General features: G+C 45.1%; 1 protein-coding gene across 2 annotated transcripts in view; it reads left to right on the forward strand.

Annotated features, from left to right (window-relative positions):
• Positions 1–17,892, forward strand: part of pawr (PRKC, apoptosis, WT1, regulator) — a 163,236-nt gene extending 145,344 nt beyond the window's left edge. For both annotated transcript variants that reach the window (XM_073058792.1, XM_073058790.1), the window contains exons 5-7: positions 6,678–6,825; positions 9,617–9,721; positions 13,150–17,892. In XM_073058792.1, coding sequence (XP_072914893.1) covers positions 6,678–6,825; positions 9,617–9,721; positions 13,150–13,236 — 340 coding nt within the window. In that variant the 3' untranslated portion in view covers positions 13,237–17,892. The remainder of the gene's footprint in view (positions 1–6,677; positions 6,826–9,616; positions 9,722–13,149) is intronic.
• Positions 17,893–20,969: the final 3,077 nt, after the last annotated feature.

The raw sequence follows: 20,969 nt of genomic DNA on the forward strand, positions 1-20,969 counted from the left end.
AGAATGGGGGAGGGGAGAGGGAAATCTCATTGAAACCTATCGAATGTTAAAAGGCCTATGAAGAGTGGATGTAGAGAGGATGATTCCATTAATGGGAGAGTCTGGGACCAGAGGGCATAGCTTCAGAATAGAGGGATGTTCATTTAGAACAGAGATGAGGAGGAATTTCCTTAGCCAGAGGCTGGTGAATCTGTGGATTTCATTGCCACAGGCGGCTGTGAAGGCCAGGTCATTGGGTAAATTTAAAGCAGAGGCAAATAGGTTCTTAATTAGGGCGTGAAAAGTTATGGTTGGAAGGCAGGAGAATGGGATTGAGAGGGTAAGTGGATCAGACATGATGAAATAGCGGAGCAGACTTGATAAACCGAATGGTCAAACTTTGCTCCGATGTCTTATGGTTGTATGGCCTGTCCACATTGCGACAGACGGTGTTCATTGCTGAGCCATTTGAGAAGGTAGTCAGGAGTCGATGACTATTACATAGCCAGGTAATTATTTTTGTGTATGGTTTCCCAGTGAGTTAAAAGCCACAGTCATTCTGCATTTAACATTCTTTGTTGGTGACATCACCTAATTGTATAGTTTGTGTTACCAGTGATATCAGGTAGAACTGACTGTAACAACTTGTGACTCTTCTGTTTAAAAAAAAGTGCTGAGTCGTAGCAAAGTCTTGCATTACTCTTCTAACCTGAGTGTCCAGGCCACTCTGAACCTGCAGGTTAATGTTCACATGTCTGACGTTGGCCGTCAAAAAGACTCTCCTGTTCAGTAAAACTCAACTAATTTGCTTCCTGGTGCTGACCAGGATTATAGTGATTCTCTTATTATTACAAACTCCATTTCCAGAAAAGTTGGGATATTTTCCAAAATGCAATAAAAACAAAAATCTGTGCTATGTTAATTCACATGAACCTTTATCTAACTGACAAAAGTACAAAGAAAAGATTTTCAATAGATTTACTGACCAACTTAATTGTATTTTGTAAATATACACAAATTTAGAATTTGATGGCTCAACACACTCAACAAAAGTTGGGACAGAGGCATGTTTACCATTGTGTTACATAACCTTTCCTTTTAATAACACTTTTTAATCATTTTGGAATTGAGGATAATAATTGTAGTAGATTTGCAATTGGAAATTTTGTCCATTCTTGCTTGATGAGACTGCTTCGGTCCTACTAACTGGGATGTACTGCAAGGGGGGCTCTGTGGGGGCGTTGAGGAGGTCACTGAATGCACAACGGACTATATTAACTTTTGTGTGGATGCCGTTGTTCCTGTTAGAACTGTTCGCTGCTATCCCAATAATAAGCCCTGGATCACTAGTCACATCAAAGGCCTCCTAAACCAGAAGAAGAGGGCCTTTAAAGATGGTGATCAGTTGGAGCTTAAAAGAGTTCAGAAGGAACTCAGAGTACAGATAAGGGGGGCAAAGGAGCAGTACAGGAGGAAGCTAGAACAAAAGCTGCAGAAAAAAAGCATGAAGGAGGTGTGGGATGGGATGAAGATCATCACCGGATGCGGTGCAAAGCGGGGGGCAAACATAAGTGGAGATGTGGAGAAAGCGAACCAGCTGAACAACTTCTTCAATAGGTTCGACAGCACAATCTCATCCTCACCGCAGAACTCCACACCAGGCTTACTTCCCTCACAGGAAAATAGCCACTCTCAGGAGACCTTGCCCACGCCCAGGATTATGGCTGCACAGGTGGAAGGTCAACTGAGGAAGATCTGTACCAGCAAGGCGGCTGGACCGGATGGAGTTTCCCCACGATTACTGAGGGCCTGTGCGACTGAGCTGGGAGAACCACTACAGCGTATCTTCAACATGAGCCTGGAGCAGAGAAGAGTACCCAGACAGTGGAAAACATCCTGTATTGTCCCGGTACCGAAGAAACCACAACCAAAGGAGTTGAATGACTTCAGACCTGTTGCCTTGACGTCGCACGTGATGAAGACCATGGAGCGGCTGATAATACAGAATCTGAGGCCACAAACCAGGCACGCCCAGGATCCTCTTCAGTTCGCGTATAAGGAAAAGGTGGGAGTGGAGGATGCTATCACGTATTTGCTGCACAAATCACTTTCTCACCTAGATGGGGTCAGTTGTGCTGTGAGGATTACATTCCTTGACTTCTCTAGTGCCTTTAACACCATCCAGCCCAAGATCTTAAGGCACAAACTAACGGAGATGGGAGTAGACTCTCACATGGTGGATTGGATAGTGGACTACTTGACAGATAGACCTCAGTATGTGCGGTTGGGAGACTGTAGTTCTGACACGGTGGTCAGCAGCACAGGAGCGCCGCAGGGAACCGTACTCTCTCCGGTCCTGTTCACCCTGTACACATCAGACTTCCAATATAACTCGGAGTCCTGCCATGTGCAGAAGTTCGCTGATGACACGGCCATAGTGGGGTGTGTCAGGAATGGACAGGAGGAGGAGTGTAGGAAACTGATACAGGACTTTGTGATATGGTGCAACTCAAACTACCTGTGTCTCAATATCACCAAGACCAAGGAGATGGTGGTGGACTTTAGGAGATCTAGGCCTCATATGGAGCCAGTGATCATTAATGGAGAATGTGTGGAGCAGGTTAAGACCTACAAGTATCTGGGAGTACAGTTAGACGAGAAGCTAGACTGGACTGCCAACACAGATGCCTTGTGCAGGAAGGCACAGAGTCGACTGTACTTCCTTAGAAGGTTGGCGTCATTCAATGTCTGTAGTGAGATGCTGAAGATGTTCTATAGGTCAGTTGTGGAGAGCGCCCTCTTCTTTGTGGTGGCGTGTTGGGGAGGAAGCATTAAGAAGAGGGACGCCTCACGTCTTAATAAGCTGGTAAGGAAGGCGGGCTCTGTCGTGGGCAAAGTACTGGAGAGTTTAACATCGGTAGCTGAGCAAAGGGTGCTGAGTAGGCTACGGTCAATTATGGAAAACTCTGAACATCCTCTACATAGCACCATCCAGAGACAGAGAAGCAGTTTCAGCGACAGGTTACTATCGATGCAATGCTCCTCAGACAGGATGAAGAGGTCAATACTCCCCAATGCCATTAGGCTTTACAATTCTACCGCCAGGACTTAAGAACTTTTTAAAAGCTATTATTAATGCTTTTTGAGATAGTGATTTAGATGCATATCAGATTTTTTACTGAGTTAAGTATTGTATGTAATTAGTTTTGCTACAACAAGTGTATGGGACATTGGAAAAAAAAGTTGAATTTCCCCATGGGGATGAATAAAGTATCTATCTATCTATCTATCTATCTATCTATCTATCTGATGTAAGACTTCATCTGCTCAACAGTCCGTGGTCTCCGTTGTCTGATTCTCCTCTTCATGATGCGCCATACATTTTCAATAGGCGATAGATCTGGACAGGCAGCAGGCCAGTCAAGCACACGCACTCTGTGTCTACAAAGCCACGCTGTTGTAGCCCATGCAGAATGTGGTCTGGCATTGTCCTGCTGAAATAAGCATGGACGTCCCGGGAAGAGACGTCGCCTTGATGGCAACATATGTCTCTCTGAAATCCTAATATACGCCTCAGAGTCAATGGTACCTTCACATACATGCAACTCACCCATGCTGTGGGCATTGATGCACCCCCATACCATCACAGATGCTGGCTTTTGCACCTTTTGCTGATAACAATCAGGATGGTCGTTTTCATCTTTGGCACGGAGAACTCGACGTCCGTTTTTTCCGAAAACTAGCTGAAATGTGGACTCATCTGACCACAGCACACGGTTCCACAGTCCTTCGGTCCATCTGAGATGAGCTCGGGCCCAGAGAACTCACCGGTGTTTCTGCATAGAGTTGATGTATGGCTTCCTCCTTGCGTAATACAGTTTCAAGTTGCATTTCTGGATGCAGCGACGGACTGTGTTAAGTGACAATAGTTTTCCGAGGTACTCCCGAGCCCAGGTGGCTATAATTGTCATAGTAGCATGATGGTTTCTTAGGCAGTGCCGTCTGAGGGCTCGAACATCACGTGCATTCAACAGTGGTTTCCGACCTTGCCCTTTACGCACTGAGATGTCTCTGAATTCTCTGAATCTTTTCACAATATTATGTGTTGTAGATGTTGAAAGACCTAAATTCTCTGCAATCTTGCGTTGGGAAATGTTCCTTTTGAACTGACTAACAATTCTCTCACAAATTTCGGCACACAGTGGTGAGCCACGACCCATCCTTGCTTGCAAAGACTGAGTCTTTGATGGATGCTACTTTTATACCCAGTCATGATACCTCACATGCTACCAATTAGCCTGCTTAATGTGGAGTCTTCCAAACCGGTGTTACTCAAATATTCTGTGCACTTTTCAATCTTATTTTAACTCTGTCCCAACTTTTGTTGAGTGTGTTGCAGCCATCAAATTCTAAATTTGTGTATATTTACAAAATACAATTAAGTTGGTCAGTAAAACTATTGAAAAAATTTTCTTTGTACTTTTGTCAGTTAAATAAGGGTTCACGTGAATTAACATAGCACAGATTTTTGTTTTTATTGCAATTTGGAAAATATCCCAACTTTTCTGGAAATGGGGTTTGTAGTTTAAAGTCCTTCCTGTGTCATGATAGCACCAAAATTGTCATTGGTGCAATGGAAACAAGACATCAAAGTGTGTCAGCAGCTTCTGTAAGAAGAAGAAAGCCCTTAACTCCGAGAGGAGTCATTGGGTTGCCGTTGTGACAGCGTTTTTTTTTAACTCGGGAGCCTTCGCCCCAAAGTCCGGCACTGATGCCACTACGCTACCAGCCAGACTAGCTTCTGTAAAATTACTGTTTAAAGTCATGGAGTCATTCAGCACAGAAGCAGGCCCTTCTGCCCAACTGCTCCATGCTGACCAAAGTGCCCATCTACGCTATTCGAATTTATAAACACCAGAAAACGTATCTGCAACTGCTGGAAATCCAAAGCAACACACATAAGATGCAGGAGGAACTCTGCAGGCCAGGCAACGTCTGTGGAAAAGAGTAAACAGTCAACGTTTCAGGCTCTTTTTCATAGATACTGCCTGACCTGCTGAGTTCCTCCTGCATTTTGTGTGTTTTGTTATTCAGATTTATCTCTGTGTTTTGGCCCATATACTTCTGAACTTTTCGTATCCATCTCTGTTAGGTGTTGTTAATGTAAACACAAGAGTTTTTACAGATGTGGAAATCAAAAGCAGCACTCAAAATGATAGAAGAACTCAGGTCAGGTGGCATCTATGGAGGGGACTAAACACAATGTTTTGGCTTAAACATCATCTGTTTATTCCCCTCCATAGATGGTGCCTGACTCGCTGAGTTCAGCATTTTGTTTGTTCTTAATATACTTGCCTCAACTACTTCCTCAGGCAATCTATTCCATGTATTAACCATCTTCTGGGTGAAAAAGTTACCCTTCAAGTTCCTATTAAATCTCCCCCTTACCTTCAACCCGTGCTCACTTGTTCTTGATTCCCCAACTCTGGGAAAAGACACATTCACCCCATCTATGCCCTTCATGATCTTCCATACCTCTGTAAGATCACCTCATTCTCCTATGCTCCAGTGAAGTGCCATCCAGCTCAGTCCCTTGAGCCTTGGCAACAGCTTGTGAGTCGCCTCCCTGTCCTTTCCAACTTGATCGCAACTTTCCTATAGCAGGGCAACTAAAACTGAACGCAGTCTTCCCCCAATGTAGCAGTTACTGCAATCACCTTACAGCACCAGCAATCACTGATCGGGGTTCAATTCCCCCTGCTGTCTGGAAGGAGTCTGTACATTCTACCCATGACTCCGTGGGTTTCTTCCAGGTGCTCCAGTTTTCTCCCACATTCCAAAGACGTAAGGTTTAGGGTTAGTGAGTTGTGGACATGATACGTTGGTGCTGGAAACATGGTGACACCAGCACAATCCTCACTGATATGATTTGATGCAGAAGATGCATTTCGCTGAATGTTTCGATGTACATTTCACAAACAAAGCTAATCCAGCATCTGGTACATTGCAACATAAGATCCCAACTTCTGTGCTCCGTGACCAATGAAGGCCAATGCTATGGGTAGCCCCCAGAGGGGGGAGTCCTCTGCTCAGAATGAAGGCACATCTGGCAATGTGTTGACCCTTCTACGTGTTGGTCATGGTGTCAACCTCGACATACATTCAGATCTAAACCCACAACCCTGCAGGTGGAGGAAGAGTGTGGCCCATTTTACCGCAGCAGACACAGCGGCGAGATTAAAGATTAGCTTTACTGCATATTATCTTTATTTGTCACATGTACATTGAAACATGCAGTTCGAGGGTGTGCTGGGGCAGCCCACAAGTGCATGTCCGCAACTTACTAACCCTAACCCTTACGGCTTTAGAATGTGGTGGGAATTAAACCAGTGTTTCTGGTGCTGTAAAGCATTACACTAACCTTTACGGTACTATGCCGCCTAGATGTGTGAGACAGAGTCTGATATATTCCCCTACCATTCACAGGACACTGAATGCTTTTCATTAATTCACCTGTACTTGCTATATCGAATTGCTCTCATCATCTTGGCACTCTGCTGCAGTTTTTGTTTCCCTTCAAGCTTAAAATCGCACGTTTGTTAAGATTGATCTCAGAGACAGTTAAAAGGTCTGCACAACTTTGTGGGCTGAATGGCCTGTACTGTGCTGTAATGTTTATGTTCTGTGTTCTTCCTCAGCTCTATGGGTGCTCCTGAAGAAGACATCCCTACGTACTCAACCAATAATCGATACTCTGGTCGAGGGGAGAGGATGGGCTATGGTCGCTATGGCAACTCTGCAAGCTATGGTGGTTCATTAGAGAAGAAATTGGAAGAATTTGAAAAGGTATGTTCTGCAGAGGAGATTTGTCAGGATGTTGCCTGGATTAAAGAACAAGTCTTATGAGTATAATGCCCCAGTTAAGATTTTTACTGCTAATACTGTAGGGTATTTCATGTAGTAGCTTTCTGTAGAAGAGCTGTGACATGCTGATAGTGTTTGGGTTTCAGTTAAAGATAAGGGGCTATGATGTTCAGCTTGGGAATGTTGTGTCAGCCAATCAGGATGTTGGAATGGAGAGAAGGTTCTAGAGAAAGCTGGACAGAGAGAGATTTGTGAGGGACACTGGTTTATGTTCTGTTTGGCGGGAGATAGAGAGAGGGGAAGATGAGGAGAGACAGCCGTGGGATTTGATCCAATGGGAAGGCGCAATTGCAAGGAATGCTTCGCGAGTGGAAGGAGTCCAAGATGGTAAGTTCTACCAGTGATTGGTGAGAGAATTCGGCGCCATGATTAACAGACACACCCAGCTTTTGGAAGAGACGAGCTCTAACAATGTGCATATTTAGACTGGTTTAATTGTAATGGGCCCTTTTATTTTCTGTTCCTTTTCCTCTTAATAACTGGTTGATAAAGCTGAAATTAGTAAATACACTTTATGTGTAATCGTTTGCGGTGTAGGATCTGTTATTTCTTGCTGACAAATAATTGTGTATGGGCTGTATTTACACAGCATTTGCTCAAATCGGGGCCCGGTTAGCCGAAACATCCCAACTTTCCCATTCGGTTGAACTCAAACCATACCGACCCTAGACGTACATTGTTTGTGAACTGTGGCTTTCTCACCACCGAGTCCAGTGGCTGTTAGCAGAGCCAAGTTTCTATATAAGCCCAGGGAGGGAGCTTCATGAGGAAAGGTTGAGCGAGCTTGGGCTTTTCTCTTTGGAGTGAAGGAGGATGAGGGGTGACTTGATAGAGATGATAAGAGGCACACACCACGTAGATGGACACAGACTTTTTCCCAGGGTGTAAATGGCTAATATGAGGGGGCATAACTTCAAGGAGATTGGAGGGAAGTATAGGGGGGATGTCAGAGATAGGATTTTTGCTCAGAGAGGGGTGGGTGTGTGGAAAGCACTGCCAGGGGTGGTGATAGAGGCTGATACATTAGGAGCATTTAAGAAGCTCTCAGATAGGCACATGGCTAATAGAAAAATGTAGGACAGAGTAGGTTAAAAGATTGAGCACAACATCATGGCTGCAGGGCCTGTACTGTGCTGTAGTGTTCTATGCTCTGTTACGAATGTGCCGCAACTCTGAGGGGCTGAAGGGTACAAAGTAGCCCCCTCCTTTTTGAGAACCGCAAGATCACTATTAATTCAGGTCTGGGGACCCAGGAAATGAGAGAGAATCCTCACGGGTTTGGAATGTAGTCCTGCCCTCAGCGAGACAAAGCCACGGATACCGGCCATAGTCTCTCGGAGATGGAATTGTGTATTGAGTACTATACTATTCATTGAAGCCCTCAGGGAATGACCAGAGTGGGCTGGTTGAGGGATTGCATCATCCCAACCTGATTGACATCTGAGACCCCGTGAGTAGGGATAAAAGAGGGTCTGGGGAACAACCCCTTCAGACGCACCAGGAGAAACGCTAGAAATCCCGTGACGGCGTTTAATAGCGACAGCCGGTGGGGGGCCCGCATGCGTCCTTTTCCATTTGCCTCGGAATTGGTGGGCCTTACCACGGAAGAACGGCTTTAGCTAAAAGGAGAAACCACCACCGACGAAATTTCGAAGGATCGACATCATAAAAAGAAAAAACTGGCAAGTTCTAAAAATCCATCTCTCTCTCTCCAACCAAAAGCTGCAGCCCGAATGAACTTGAGTGACTTTTCTATTTCCATCAGACAATACATTATCCCCTAGACAACGATAGAGCTATTTCTTATTGATTATTATTATACCCGCACTTTTAGATCTAGTATTGACGACGTATAGTATCTGTATGTTTGCATTGATATTATTTTTGTGCATTTTTACCAATAAATACTGTTAAAATAGTACCATGAGACTTCAACGGACCTCTCTATCTTTGCTGGTAAGTGACCCAGTTACGGGGTACGTAACAGCTCTGTGGGGGTGGGGGAGGCTGAGTGGGAATGAGAGGGGGTTGTTTCACCCTCTGCTCCTCTCTCCTCTTTGGAACATGCTGCCTGCCTGTATTTTCCAAGTTACAAAGCTCCCAGTGCAACATTCCACCTGGACTTTGCATCTTGAGAGGGAATGACACTTGGTTCTATATTCTAGTAGTGCTGGGTCAAACTCTTTGGAAGTATATGCAGGAAAAGAACGCACTCTGTGCAAGTGGAATAAGGAATTATTTCACTGTTTTGAGGCCTAGAGGGGATTTCTGGGGAACCTTTCTTACGTGGAGAGTGGTGAGAATTTGAATTTTAAGAAGTGTCTGAATAAATACTTGAATCACCTGGGATTGAAGGGTGCCAGCCAAGTCTTGGGAGATGGGATTAGTGTGGGTGGGTACATACTGGTGAGCATGGGTACTGTGGGCTGAATGGGCTCTTTCTACAAGCACCAGAGATCTGTGGAAACCCAGGGCAACACTCAGGCACAAAGTGCTAGAGATGTTCAGCAGGTCAGGCAGCATCTATGGTGGATCTCAGTCTGAAGTGTCGACTCTTTCTTCCTCTCCGTAGATGCTGCCAGACCTGCTGATTTCCTCCAGCATTCTGTGTGTGTTCCTATGACTCCTTGACTCCCTGGCTCCATATTCAGGTGGAGAGGTTAGATTAATCACTCAACATCAAGGTTGATGGGCGATCTCTGTCTCTCAACAGGAACTCGCCAAGGAGAGGCAAGAAAATCAGAAGCTGCTCAAACAGCTCCAGGATCGGGATGATCTCATCGGGAAACTGAAGGAAGAAATCGACCTTCTTAACAGAGTAAGAACTACTGGTTGACTGGAAGGAATGGAAAGGGGCAAATGAAAACCATAAAATACCGGAGCAGAATTAGGCCATTTGGCCCATCAAGTCTACTCCCCCATTCTGTCATGACTGACTTAGTACTCTTTGAGGTTGAATGATAATTATTTACTATTCAGCCTCATTCTTCTGCCATCACTTGTAGGGATAAGTGCCAGGAGGGAAGTTAATGAGGAGGGACAAAAAGACAAATGAATCCCTGCCAAATGGGGGGAAGGTGTTGCAAGTGGAAGAAGTGCTACACCTACCGATTCATGTCCTCTGTCACCTCCATTCAGGGCCCCAAAAATACTTACAGGTGAGGCAATACTTCACCTGTGAATCTGTTGGGGTCCTTCTCCATATTGGTGAGACCTTGAGCAGATTGGGAGACCACTTTGTCAAGCTCCATCCACAAAAGGCAGGATTTCCTGATGGGCAACCATTCTAATTCCAATCCCTGTTCCCATTCCCGTGTGCTGCTTAATGGTTTCCCCTACTGCCATGATGAGGTTGGAGGAGCAACCCCTCATAGTCCACCGGGTAGCCTCCAAGCTGATGACATGAACGTCGATTTCTCTAACATCCGGTAATTTCTTCTCCTTCCCCTTTCCTCTTCTTCAGTTCCCCACTTTGGCTCCCTCTTACCTCCTCACTTGCCTATCATCTCCCCCTGGTGCCCCTCCTCCTTCCCTTTCTCCCATGGTCCACTCTCCTCTATATCAGATTCCGTTTTCTCCAGCCCTTTCCCTTTCCCTTTCCTCTTCTTACTCTAGTCCACCCCCCAACCCCTTCCCACCAACCTGGCTTCCTCCCCCCCCCAACTTTTTCCATCTTCCTTCTAGTCCTGATGAAGGGCTTGAAACATCAAACGTTTATTCATTTCCAGATGTGTTACCTGACCTGCTACTGAGTTCCTCTAGCATTTTGTGTGTGCATTACTCTGGAATTTCCACATCTGCGAATTTGATTTGATAAGACTAGATTAGCTTTATTTGTCACATGTTCATCGAAACTCCAAACTCAGTGAAATGCTCCGTTTGCGTCAGTGACCAACATAGTCTGAGGATGTGCTGGGGGCAGCCCACAAGCATCACCATGCTTCCAGCACCAACGTAGCATGCCCACAACTTGCTAACCCTTACTAGCCTGTACGTCTTTAAAATGTGGGAGGAAACTGGAGCACCCAGAGGAGGCACACACTGTCAAGGGGGGAATGTACAAACTCAGTGGCAGAATTTAACCCAGGTTGCTAGCACTGTAATAGTCTTATTCCAGCTGCTGTGCTACTGTTGGTTCTGCAGTCTGAAAGAATGAACTGCAAACTTAATAAACTTAATCCACATCCCATCGTGTATTAACCTCATGCGAGAAGTAACATTTAATCTTTCCCAGTAACATCTGCTCAGTTGGAATTATTTGCTCTGTTGGGTCTATTTAATTGGCCACATGACTGGAATCGTGCTCACTTGTCTAGCCTTGTACGCTGATCACAGACGTTTCTCCCTGACAACAGGATTCCTCCTGAAAGTACGACTGAAAACATTAAATTAACGCTTGCAAGCACCATGTGTTTCAAATGATTAAGAGCAGGTCCAAGGGCTTAGTTCTCCTGAGGAAACTATTTTAGAATGTGTTTGTTCAACAGCCAAGCTAAGTCCTGGAATTTCCAGAGGAGCCTGGCGATCAGGCCTTTTTGATCTTTTGATCACCCTACGCTTGCTCACAGTAATCTCAGTTTGGTTATGCAACAAGCCTAGAGGGAAAAAAAAAATCACCCTTCAGAGCTGCTGAACGAGAAGGGTTTAGGCTGGCAGCTTGTCTTAAAATCAAAGACTTGGACAAGGAGGTCTTCCCTGTTATAGAGTCATGAAGCAGTACAGCAAAGAAACTGGCCCTTTAGCCCATTTAGTTCATGCAGTTCTGTTATTCTGCCTAGTCCCATTGACACACGCACACTTGGACCATGGCCCTCCATACCCTTCCCATCCGTGTACTTACCCAAACTTCTGTTCCCTTTCTCTAACCTCCAATAATCCCCCTCCCACCCACCCACACACACATTCCCTCCTCCTCTTTCCATTCCCCCATTCTGGTTCCCCTCACACCTCTTCTCTTCTCCTCACCTGCCCATCACCTTCCTCTGGTTCTCCTACCCCCCCTTCCCTTTCTTGCATCGTCCACTGTCCTCTCCTATCAGATTCCTCCTTCTTCAGCCTCTCACCTCTGCCACCTATCACCTCCCAGCTTCTTATTTCATCTCCTCTCCCCCACCCACCCACCTTCCTCCTCACCTGGTCTCACCTATCACCTGCCAGCTTCTATTCCTTCTCCTCCTTCCACCTTTTTATTCTGGCTTCTGCCCCCTTCCTTTCTAGTCCTGATGAAGGTTCTTAGCCTGAAGCATTGACTATTTATTCCCCTCCATAAATACTGAGTTCCTCCAGCATTTTGTCTGTGCTGCCATTCAACCCATCTTGTCTCTACTAACTCCTATTGGAGTTTTCCTCACTTTTCCCTGAAGCCACCACATTGTCCTGTCTTTCAAACCTCTTCTGTCTCCTCTCAATGGCCCTGACCAACTCAGCTTTGTGCTCCAACCCTACAGCTTGTGAGTTCCTCAACATCTCCAAAATTTATCCTCATCTGCCCTATGTGTCTTTTGTCTGATATTTTAAATGGCACATCTTTCGGGTGGTACGATCATGTAGCGATTAGCTGAACACTTTATGGCGCCACTGATCTAGGTTCAGTTCCTGCCACTGTCTGTAAAGAGGTTGCACGCTCTCCCCATGACTGCATGGTTTTCCTCCAGATGGTCTGGTTTCCTCCCACATTCCAAAGACATGGGTTATTGTTCCCAAGTTGTGGGCATACTGTGTTGGTGTGGTGACACTTGTGAGCTGCCCCCAGCACATCCTCATACCATGTTGGTCATTGACACAAACGTAGAGCCACTGCTTCACAGCCCTGGAGACCAGAGTTCAGTGCTGGTCCTGGGCACCGTCATTGTGGAGTTATTAAGTTCTCCCCATGACCATGTGGTTTTCTTCTGGTTGCTTTGGTTTCCTCCCACCTCTCAGACATGGTGGGTTAACTGGCCACTTGTAAATCTCCTCCAGTATGTGGGTGCTTGCTATGTGGTTGAACGATAAAGTCTGGGAGCCTTTCTCCTTCTGCTCTCTGCCCTGAATAATAAACTCATAAACATAAGAGGTGCTGGAAATCTGGAGCAGCTCACACAAAGTGAGGAGCTCAGCAGGTCAGGCAGCCTCTGTGGGGAATAAATAGTCCGGCTTGAAACATTGACTGTCTGTTCTTCTCCACTGATGTTGCCTGACCTGCTGAGTTCCTCCAGCGTTTTGTGTGTTAGCACAAACTCATGCTGCCTTTGTTTCCCGTTCAAGGATCTGGATGAAATTGAAGACGAGAATGACCAGCTGAAGCAAGAAAACAAGACACTGCTGAAAGTAGTCGGCCAGCTCACCAGGTAGAAGTTTGCCTTCTCCTACAGCACACCACTCCGTGTCAGTCTGACTGATAACATTGCCTTCCTGGACTGCGCTTTGCAAACGAAATACAAGGGCCGGACTGTGAACGAGAACTCCCAAGTTCACACCACCCCTCAGTTGAGAATATTACACACCTTTTCAAAGTCCTCTATCACATACAGATGTATTGCATCGGGCTCCGTTGACCTTCTGTAGAACCTGCTGGATTAAATAAAATTCCCGATGTATTTCCTTGGACGACCTGCAAGAACCTCTGTTGCAGAGCTGTTTATGAGCAGATCGGCAGGTTGAATCACGGCTGCTGTCTTGTTATCCATGCGATACAAGTCCAGTTCACCCCATGGCGGTTTCTGCTACGTTCAAACATCACAAGAGGAGGATGCATGTCAAAGCTATAAATGGTTCCAAGAAGTGAGATTTCACGGCTGCAAGCAAGCCCTCACTTTAAGATGTGGATAAAGCCTCAAACCGTACAACTTCTATGTGCACAATATTTTCTCGGCTCGTGTATTCAAAACTTTGTGTGTTAAAATGTACTTTGCTCGTGAACCTTGAAAGGCTGATCCTGTAGTATCAGTCTCATGCTGAACCTGCGACACGGAAATATAGAATTTCTCTTTCAAAATTCATTCAATTTCAACACTTAAAAGAAGCTTGGTAGGTACATGGATGGGAGGGGTATTGAGGGCTATGGTCCCGGTGCCGGTCAATGGGACGAGGGAGGAGAACAGTTGGTATGGACAAGATGGGCCGAAGAGCCTGTTTTTTTATGCTGTAGTCCTCTCTGATTGGGTAAAAGTTGTAATATAAACAACAGGAGGAGCCAGTCAGCCTTTTGAGCCTGTTCCATTATACATTAAGAACACGGTTGATCTGATCCACATCTTGACTTCCCTCCTTGATCCTAGCAACCAATGATTTCCCCGCAAATCCTCCGTGGCCCTGAACACACCTAAGGAAATCAGAGGAGTAGCCCGCTCTATCTCACCATTCCATATGATTATGGCTGATCTGCCATAGGCCGCATCTCCTCTCCTGTTCCTGTTTCCTGTTGCCTCAATCCCCTGGTAGAACATGGAACTTGGAACAGCACTGGGCAGGAACAGGCCACAATATTGTTTTAAATACTTAGACTAAAGACACTAAACCTTTCTACCTGCACAAGGTTCACATCCTTCCATTCTCCGCACACTCACGTACCTAAGTGCCCCTTAAACACCTCTAGCATATCAGCCTCCAACACCACCCCTGGCAGTGCAATGCAGACACCCACCATTCTCGCTGTAGAACATTGTCTATGAATTTACCGACTCTCCCCTGTCATCTAGTATTGAACTTTGAATTTTCCCTCTTAGATATCCTCTAGTATTAAACATTTCAACCCTGGGAGAAAAGATATCAGCTGTCTGCACACTTCTATCAGGTCTCTACTTGGCCTCCACTTCTCCAGAGAAAATAACCATTGTAATCTTTCAAATATTTATCTGCCTCCACTTTAAATACCCCCCATCTTTTAGCCTCCACATCTTCATTGGGCGGAAAATTCCACAGATGGTGCAGACTCCATATTTCAAGGATTCGTACATTCTCTGAGAATTGGAGAGTGGGCGTGGAAGAAAACCCCAAACTGCTGGAGGAATTAAGTGGGTCAGGCAGCATCCGTGGAGGGACTGTCAACGTTTTGAGGCAAGACCTTCTTCTGACAGGCAGCGTCTGAGAAGAACTTTGTCTCAAGCAGTATGCCCTCATCTGACACCATGGCCCATAGTTTTATGTTCACTTCTGAAGGGAATAAACCTCTCAGTATCCTCAGAATCTTGTGTGTGTTTCCATAGGATCATCTCTTAAAGCCCGAGTGTAGGCCCCACATGCTCAATCTTTCCTCATGAGCTCATCCCAGGATTCAGTGATCTCTTAATCACAATCAGGTTTATTATCAGTCATACAATATGAATTTTGTTGCTTCACAACAGCAATAAAGTGCAAACATAAATATTGCAAAAAAAAGGAATACTGAGATATTCCTGAACCATTCAAAAATCTGATGGCGGAGGGGAAGAAGTTGTTTCTGAATTGTTGAGTGTGTGTCTTCAGGCTCCTGTGCCCTGCCCCCGATTGTAGTAATGTGAAGAGGGCATCTCCTGTGTGCTGAAGGTCCTTGATCAGGCATACTGCCTTTTCGAGGCATTGCCTTTTGAAGATGTCCTCGATGGTGGGGTGGGTTGTGCCCATGATGGAGCAGGCTGAGTTTACAACCCTCCGCAGCCTCTTTCATTCCTGTGCACGGGAGCCTCTGTCCCAGACGGTGATGCAACCGGGTAGGATGCTTTCCACCGTACATCTGTAGAAAATTTCTAGAGTCTCTGTTGACATACCAAATGGACTCAAACTCTTTATGAAGTAGAGCCACTGGTGTGCCCATTACACCAATGTGTTGGGCCCAGGATAGATCCTCTGCGATGCTGACACCCAGGAAGTTGAAACTGCTCAGCCTTGCCACCACTGCCTCTCAATGAGGACTGGTGTTGGATCTCCTGACTCCCCTTCGTGAAGTCCACAATCAATCTTGGTCTTATCGATGATGAGTACAGGATAGTTGTGATACCACTCAATCAGCCAAACTATCACCATCTGTGAGATTCTGCGAACACCAGTGGTGTCACCTATGAATTTTCAGCCACACAGTCATGATCGTAGAGAAAGTAGAACAGTGGGCTAAGCATGCATCGTTGCTGAATGTCAGCGAGGAGGAAGTGTTCTGTATTGTCTGAGGTCTCCCGATGAAGAAGCCATGTTCTTCTCCACCTTTCCTCACTCTGGGTTGTGGAAGCTAACTTCAACAGTCAGCTCGTGCGTTTCCCGGTGACTTCAGAGAGTTAACGACCTGTTGTTTTGTCACTGTGTTGTGAGACTGTTTTATTGGTAACAGATGCAGTGTGGACACAGCCTGCTGCGATGTCAGTGTAATAAACTCGCATTGTCACTAGGTGTGAAATGCACTGTGCCAGCCTGTCCCTCTTCCCTTCCCCTCCCCATCTCCCACTGTCATCTGACTGCATATATACAACCAATCGAAATAACTTCCCTCCGGACCACGGTACACCCACAAAGCATATTTCACACAACACCTAAACCAAAATATTACCATATACAAGTTAACAAAATATAATTCAATATGCATGTGGTGTGTAGTACAGGTAAACAAACAGTAAACAGTTCACTGTTTTGATGGTGGCCGGGCATTCATTAGTCTCACAGCCCGTGGGAAGAAGCTTTTACCCAATCTGGCAGACCCAGTCCTGATGCTTCTGGACATCATTCCTGAAGGTAGTGGGTCAAAGAGATTGTGTCTCTCTCACAGTCTGAATCAAGCTCAGACCTTTAAACTTATGCTTCACAGTTTTTTTTCTCGGTAATCATTAAAAAATAAAACTGCAAAATGTTGGTGCACGAAGAGGCAGACAGTACGTTACTGCCTATCGGGAATGACTGAACATAACATTATAAACATTACAGCACAATACAGGCCCTTTGGCCCACAATGTTGTACTGACCTTTTAACCTACTCTAAGGTCAATCTAACCCTTCTCCCCTACATAATCCTCCAATTTTCTATCATTCATGTGCCTACCTAAGAGTTTCTTATAGATCTGCCTCTACCACCACCCCTGGCAGGGCATTCCATATACCCACCACTCTTGGTGTAAAACTTACCCCAACATCCCGCTATACTTCCCTCCAATCACCTTAAAATTATACCCCTGGTATTAGCCACTTCCACCCTGGCTCTCCGCTCCATCTAGGCCTATTATTTATCATACCTTTGCTTGTTTGAATACCATCGTATTCTTAATCATTTTTATTTCTTGCATTGCGTTTTCTGTTTGATTGAAAAAACAATCTGTGATGGAATCAGTTTCAAATAGATTTGGTGTGGATTAAGTCTCTGTAGTTCTTCTATTGGGGCATAGGCTGCTTTTCCTGGGCCAGTCTAGGCAAAGATCCTTCCTCTCCCAGGGATGTGGTCTTTGGAGCTCCTGTTGGTGTTTCTGTAACACTGGGTTTTTACGGGATGGGGTTGCTAGCCCCATGCCCAGCCCTCCTCCTCTCGCAGCCAGGCTTGGGACTGACCGTCCATGGCGGAGTTTTTTCTCTGTGGCTGGTGTGTGCTTAACTAGCGATGCGGGTCACTGAATTCAGCCTTTGGACTTTGGTGCAGTCGAACTAGATTGTGGAGGTGGGATCTGCAATTGAATGGAATAACATAATCTAGCGAGGGCGCAGGAATAAAGGGCACACTTCTGTCTTCACGACACTTAGAATATTCATAGCTATAAATCACGTTTGGTGTTAGTTGGCTTGCAGCGCATCAAGATTACAGCAGAAAATGTAAAAAAAAAGTCTTTTCAATGAATCCACTTAAGAATATTAAAAAGCCTGGAGCTTTGAACTTTACAGAGGCCAGCATAAGAAATGCAGGGAATGAGTTCTGACTGTTGCTATTTCTTGTGACTTCTGACATGCATTTGATTTCCTTCTAGGTTAGATTAGTGCATCAGGAAGAATGGTACATTGTAAAACTGTGCTGTTGCAGATAGATTTATGCAAAATAAACTCTGACGCATGTCACAACTAAAACTTGTTCTGCTCTTGGTTTTTATTTCACACTAAAGTTAATGGTGAGTTTATTGTGCGCAAGTCCGTGTGTGCACAGGTGTAATGAAAAACTTAGTTTCCACAGCATCGCAGGTACGGAGAATCAGATAAGCAACATTCACAAATAAAATATAAACATAAATGAAACACAAATTAGCATTTACAAGATAGAACATAATTGGAACAAAAAAAATGACAATTTCAGTGAAAAGTGATAATGGTGTTAAACTTTTGCTGGCTGGTTCAAAAAAAAAGAATGGTGTGGGACTTGATGCTCTGTATCTGCAGCCTGATGGTAGCTGTGAGAAGGTGGCCTGGCCCAGATGGTGAGATCTTTGATGATAGATGTTGCCTTCATGAAGCAGCACCTCCTGTAGATACTACCAATGGTGGGGAGGGATGTGCCAGAGATGGGCTTTCTCTGGAGCTTCCTGTACATTCAATTTGCTATACCAGACCAGGATACTTCCTACAGTTCATTTGTAGAAGCTTGGTCAAGTGTTCGGTGATGTCCAAACAACACACACACAACTGCTGGAGGAACTCAACAGGCCAGGCAGCGTCTATGGAAAAGAGTGCAATCGATGTTTCGGGCTGAGACCCTTCGGCAGGACTGGAGAAAAAAAAATGAGTAGAGTTATAAGATGGGGGGGAGAGGGGAGGGAGAAACACAAGGTGATAGGTGAAACCGGGAGGTGCAGGGGAGAAGTAAAGAGCTGGGAAGTTGATTGGTGAAAGAGATACAGAGCTGGAGAAGGGAGAATAGAACACTAGAGCACTACACTATAGCACAGTACAGACCCTTCAGCCCTCCATCTTGTGCTGACCCATATAATACTTTTAAAAAAAGTACTAAACCCATACTACCCCATAACCCTCCATTTTTCTTTCATCCATGTGCCTGTCCAAGAGGCTCTTAAATACCCCTAATGTTTTAGCCTCCACCACCATCCCTGGCAAGTCATTCCAGGCACTCACAACCCTCTGTGTAAAAAAACTTACCCCTGATGTCTCCCCTAAACTTCCCTCCCTTAATTTTGTACATATGCCCTCTGGTGTTTGCTGTTGGTGCCCTGGGAAACAGGTACTGACTATCTACCCTATCTATGCCTCTCATAATCTTGTAGACCTCTATCACGTCCCCTCTCATTCCTCTATGCTCTAAAGAGAAAAGTCCCAGCTCTGCTAACCTTGCTTCATATGACTTGTTCTCCAAACCAGGCAACATCCTGGTAAATCTCCTCTGCACTCTCTCCATAGCTTCCGCATCCTTCCTATAATGAGGTGACCAGAATTGAGCACAATACTCTAAGTGCGGTCTCACCAGAGATTTGTAGAGTTGCAACATGACCTCTCTACTCTTGAACTCAATTCCCCTGTTAATGAAGCCTGCCATCCCATAGGCTGTCTTAACTACCCTATCAACTTGTGCAGTGACCTTGAGGGATGTATGGATTTGAACCCCAAGGTCCCTTTGTTCATCCACACTCTTAAGTAACTGACCATTAATCCTGTACTCAATCTTCTGGTTTGTCCTTCCAAAATGTATCACCTCACACTTGTCCGGATTGAATTCCATCTGCCATTTTTTTGCCCAACTCTGCAGCCTGTCTATATCCTCATGTAACCTTCGACAACCTACTGCTCCACCCACAACTCCTCCAATCTTCATGTCATCCACAAACTTACTCACCCATCCTTCCACCTCTACATCCAGGTCATTTATAAAAATCACAAATAGCAGGAGTCCCAGGACAGATCCCTGCGGCACTCCACTAGTCATCGACCTCCAGACAGAATACTTTCCTTCCACAACTACCCTCTGCTTTCTTCCTTTAAGCCAATTTTTTATGTAAACAGACAAGGTTCCACTTATCCCATGCCTCATGACTTTCTGGATGAGTCTCTCATGAGGGACCTTGTCAAATGCTTTGCTAAAGTCCATGTAGACCACATCCACTGCCCTACCTTCATCAATTTCTTTTGTTACCTCTTCAAAAAACTCAATCAGGCTCGTGAGGCACAATCTTCCCTTCACAAAGCCATGTTGACTATCCATGAGTAGACTATATTTCACCAAATGCTTGTAGATCCTATCCTTAAGAATCCTTTCCAGTAGTTTGCATACCACTGACGTAAGACTCATCAGTCTATAGTTCCCAGGTTTCTCCCTATTACCTTTTTTAAAACAAGGGAATTACATTTGCCATTCTTCAGTCCTCCGGCTCTTCCCCTGCAGCCAAAGAGGATTCAAAGATCATAGCTAATGCTCCTGCGATCTCTTCTCTCAATTCCCACAACAACCTGGGGTGTATCAAATCCAGCCCTGGGGATTTATCAATCTTAATGTTTTTAAGAAGATCCATCACTACTTCTTCCTTAACCTCCACATTGTCCAGCACACAGGCCCACTCTATTTCGACCTCATCCTGATCAACATCCTTTTCACTTGTGAATATTGAAGCAAAGTATTCATTTAGGACCACCCCAACTTCCTCCGTTTCCAGGCACATGCTGCCCTCTTTATCCTTTGGCGGTCCCACCTTTGTTCTCGTTATCCTCCTATTCTTCTCTCAGTCCACAATAGAGACCCATATCAGAATCAGGTTTATCATCACTCACGCGTGTCATGAAATTTGTTTTTTTTGTGACAGCGGTACAGTGCAATGCATAATAGTACTACAGTGTTGTGCAAAAGTCTTTGACATCCTTGCTGTATATACAGTATGTGCCTAAGACTTTTTCACAGTACTGTAGATGATAAGAAAAAATATTTTTCCCATGGTCAAGGGTGTTTATGACAACAGGGCAGAGGTTTAGTGTGAGATGAGATAGTGGCTCCTCATAAGACACAGGAGCTGAATTAGGCCATTCAGCTCGTCTGCTTTGCTATTCGATCATGGCTGATTACCTGTCCTTCAACTCCATTCCCCTGCCTTCTCCCCATAACATTTGATGCTCGCACTAACCAAGAACTTATCAACCTCCATTTTAACTATAACCAATGACTTGGCCTTCACAGCTGTCTACGGCAATGAATTCCACAGATTCACCATCTT

This window comes from Hemitrygon akajei, chromosome 10, assembly GCF_048418815.1.
Source record: "Hemitrygon akajei chromosome 10, sHemAka1.3, whole genome shotgun sequence".
NCBI classification, from domain to species: domain Eukaryota; kingdom Metazoa; phylum Chordata; class Chondrichthyes; order Myliobatiformes; family Dasyatidae; genus Hemitrygon; species Hemitrygon akajei.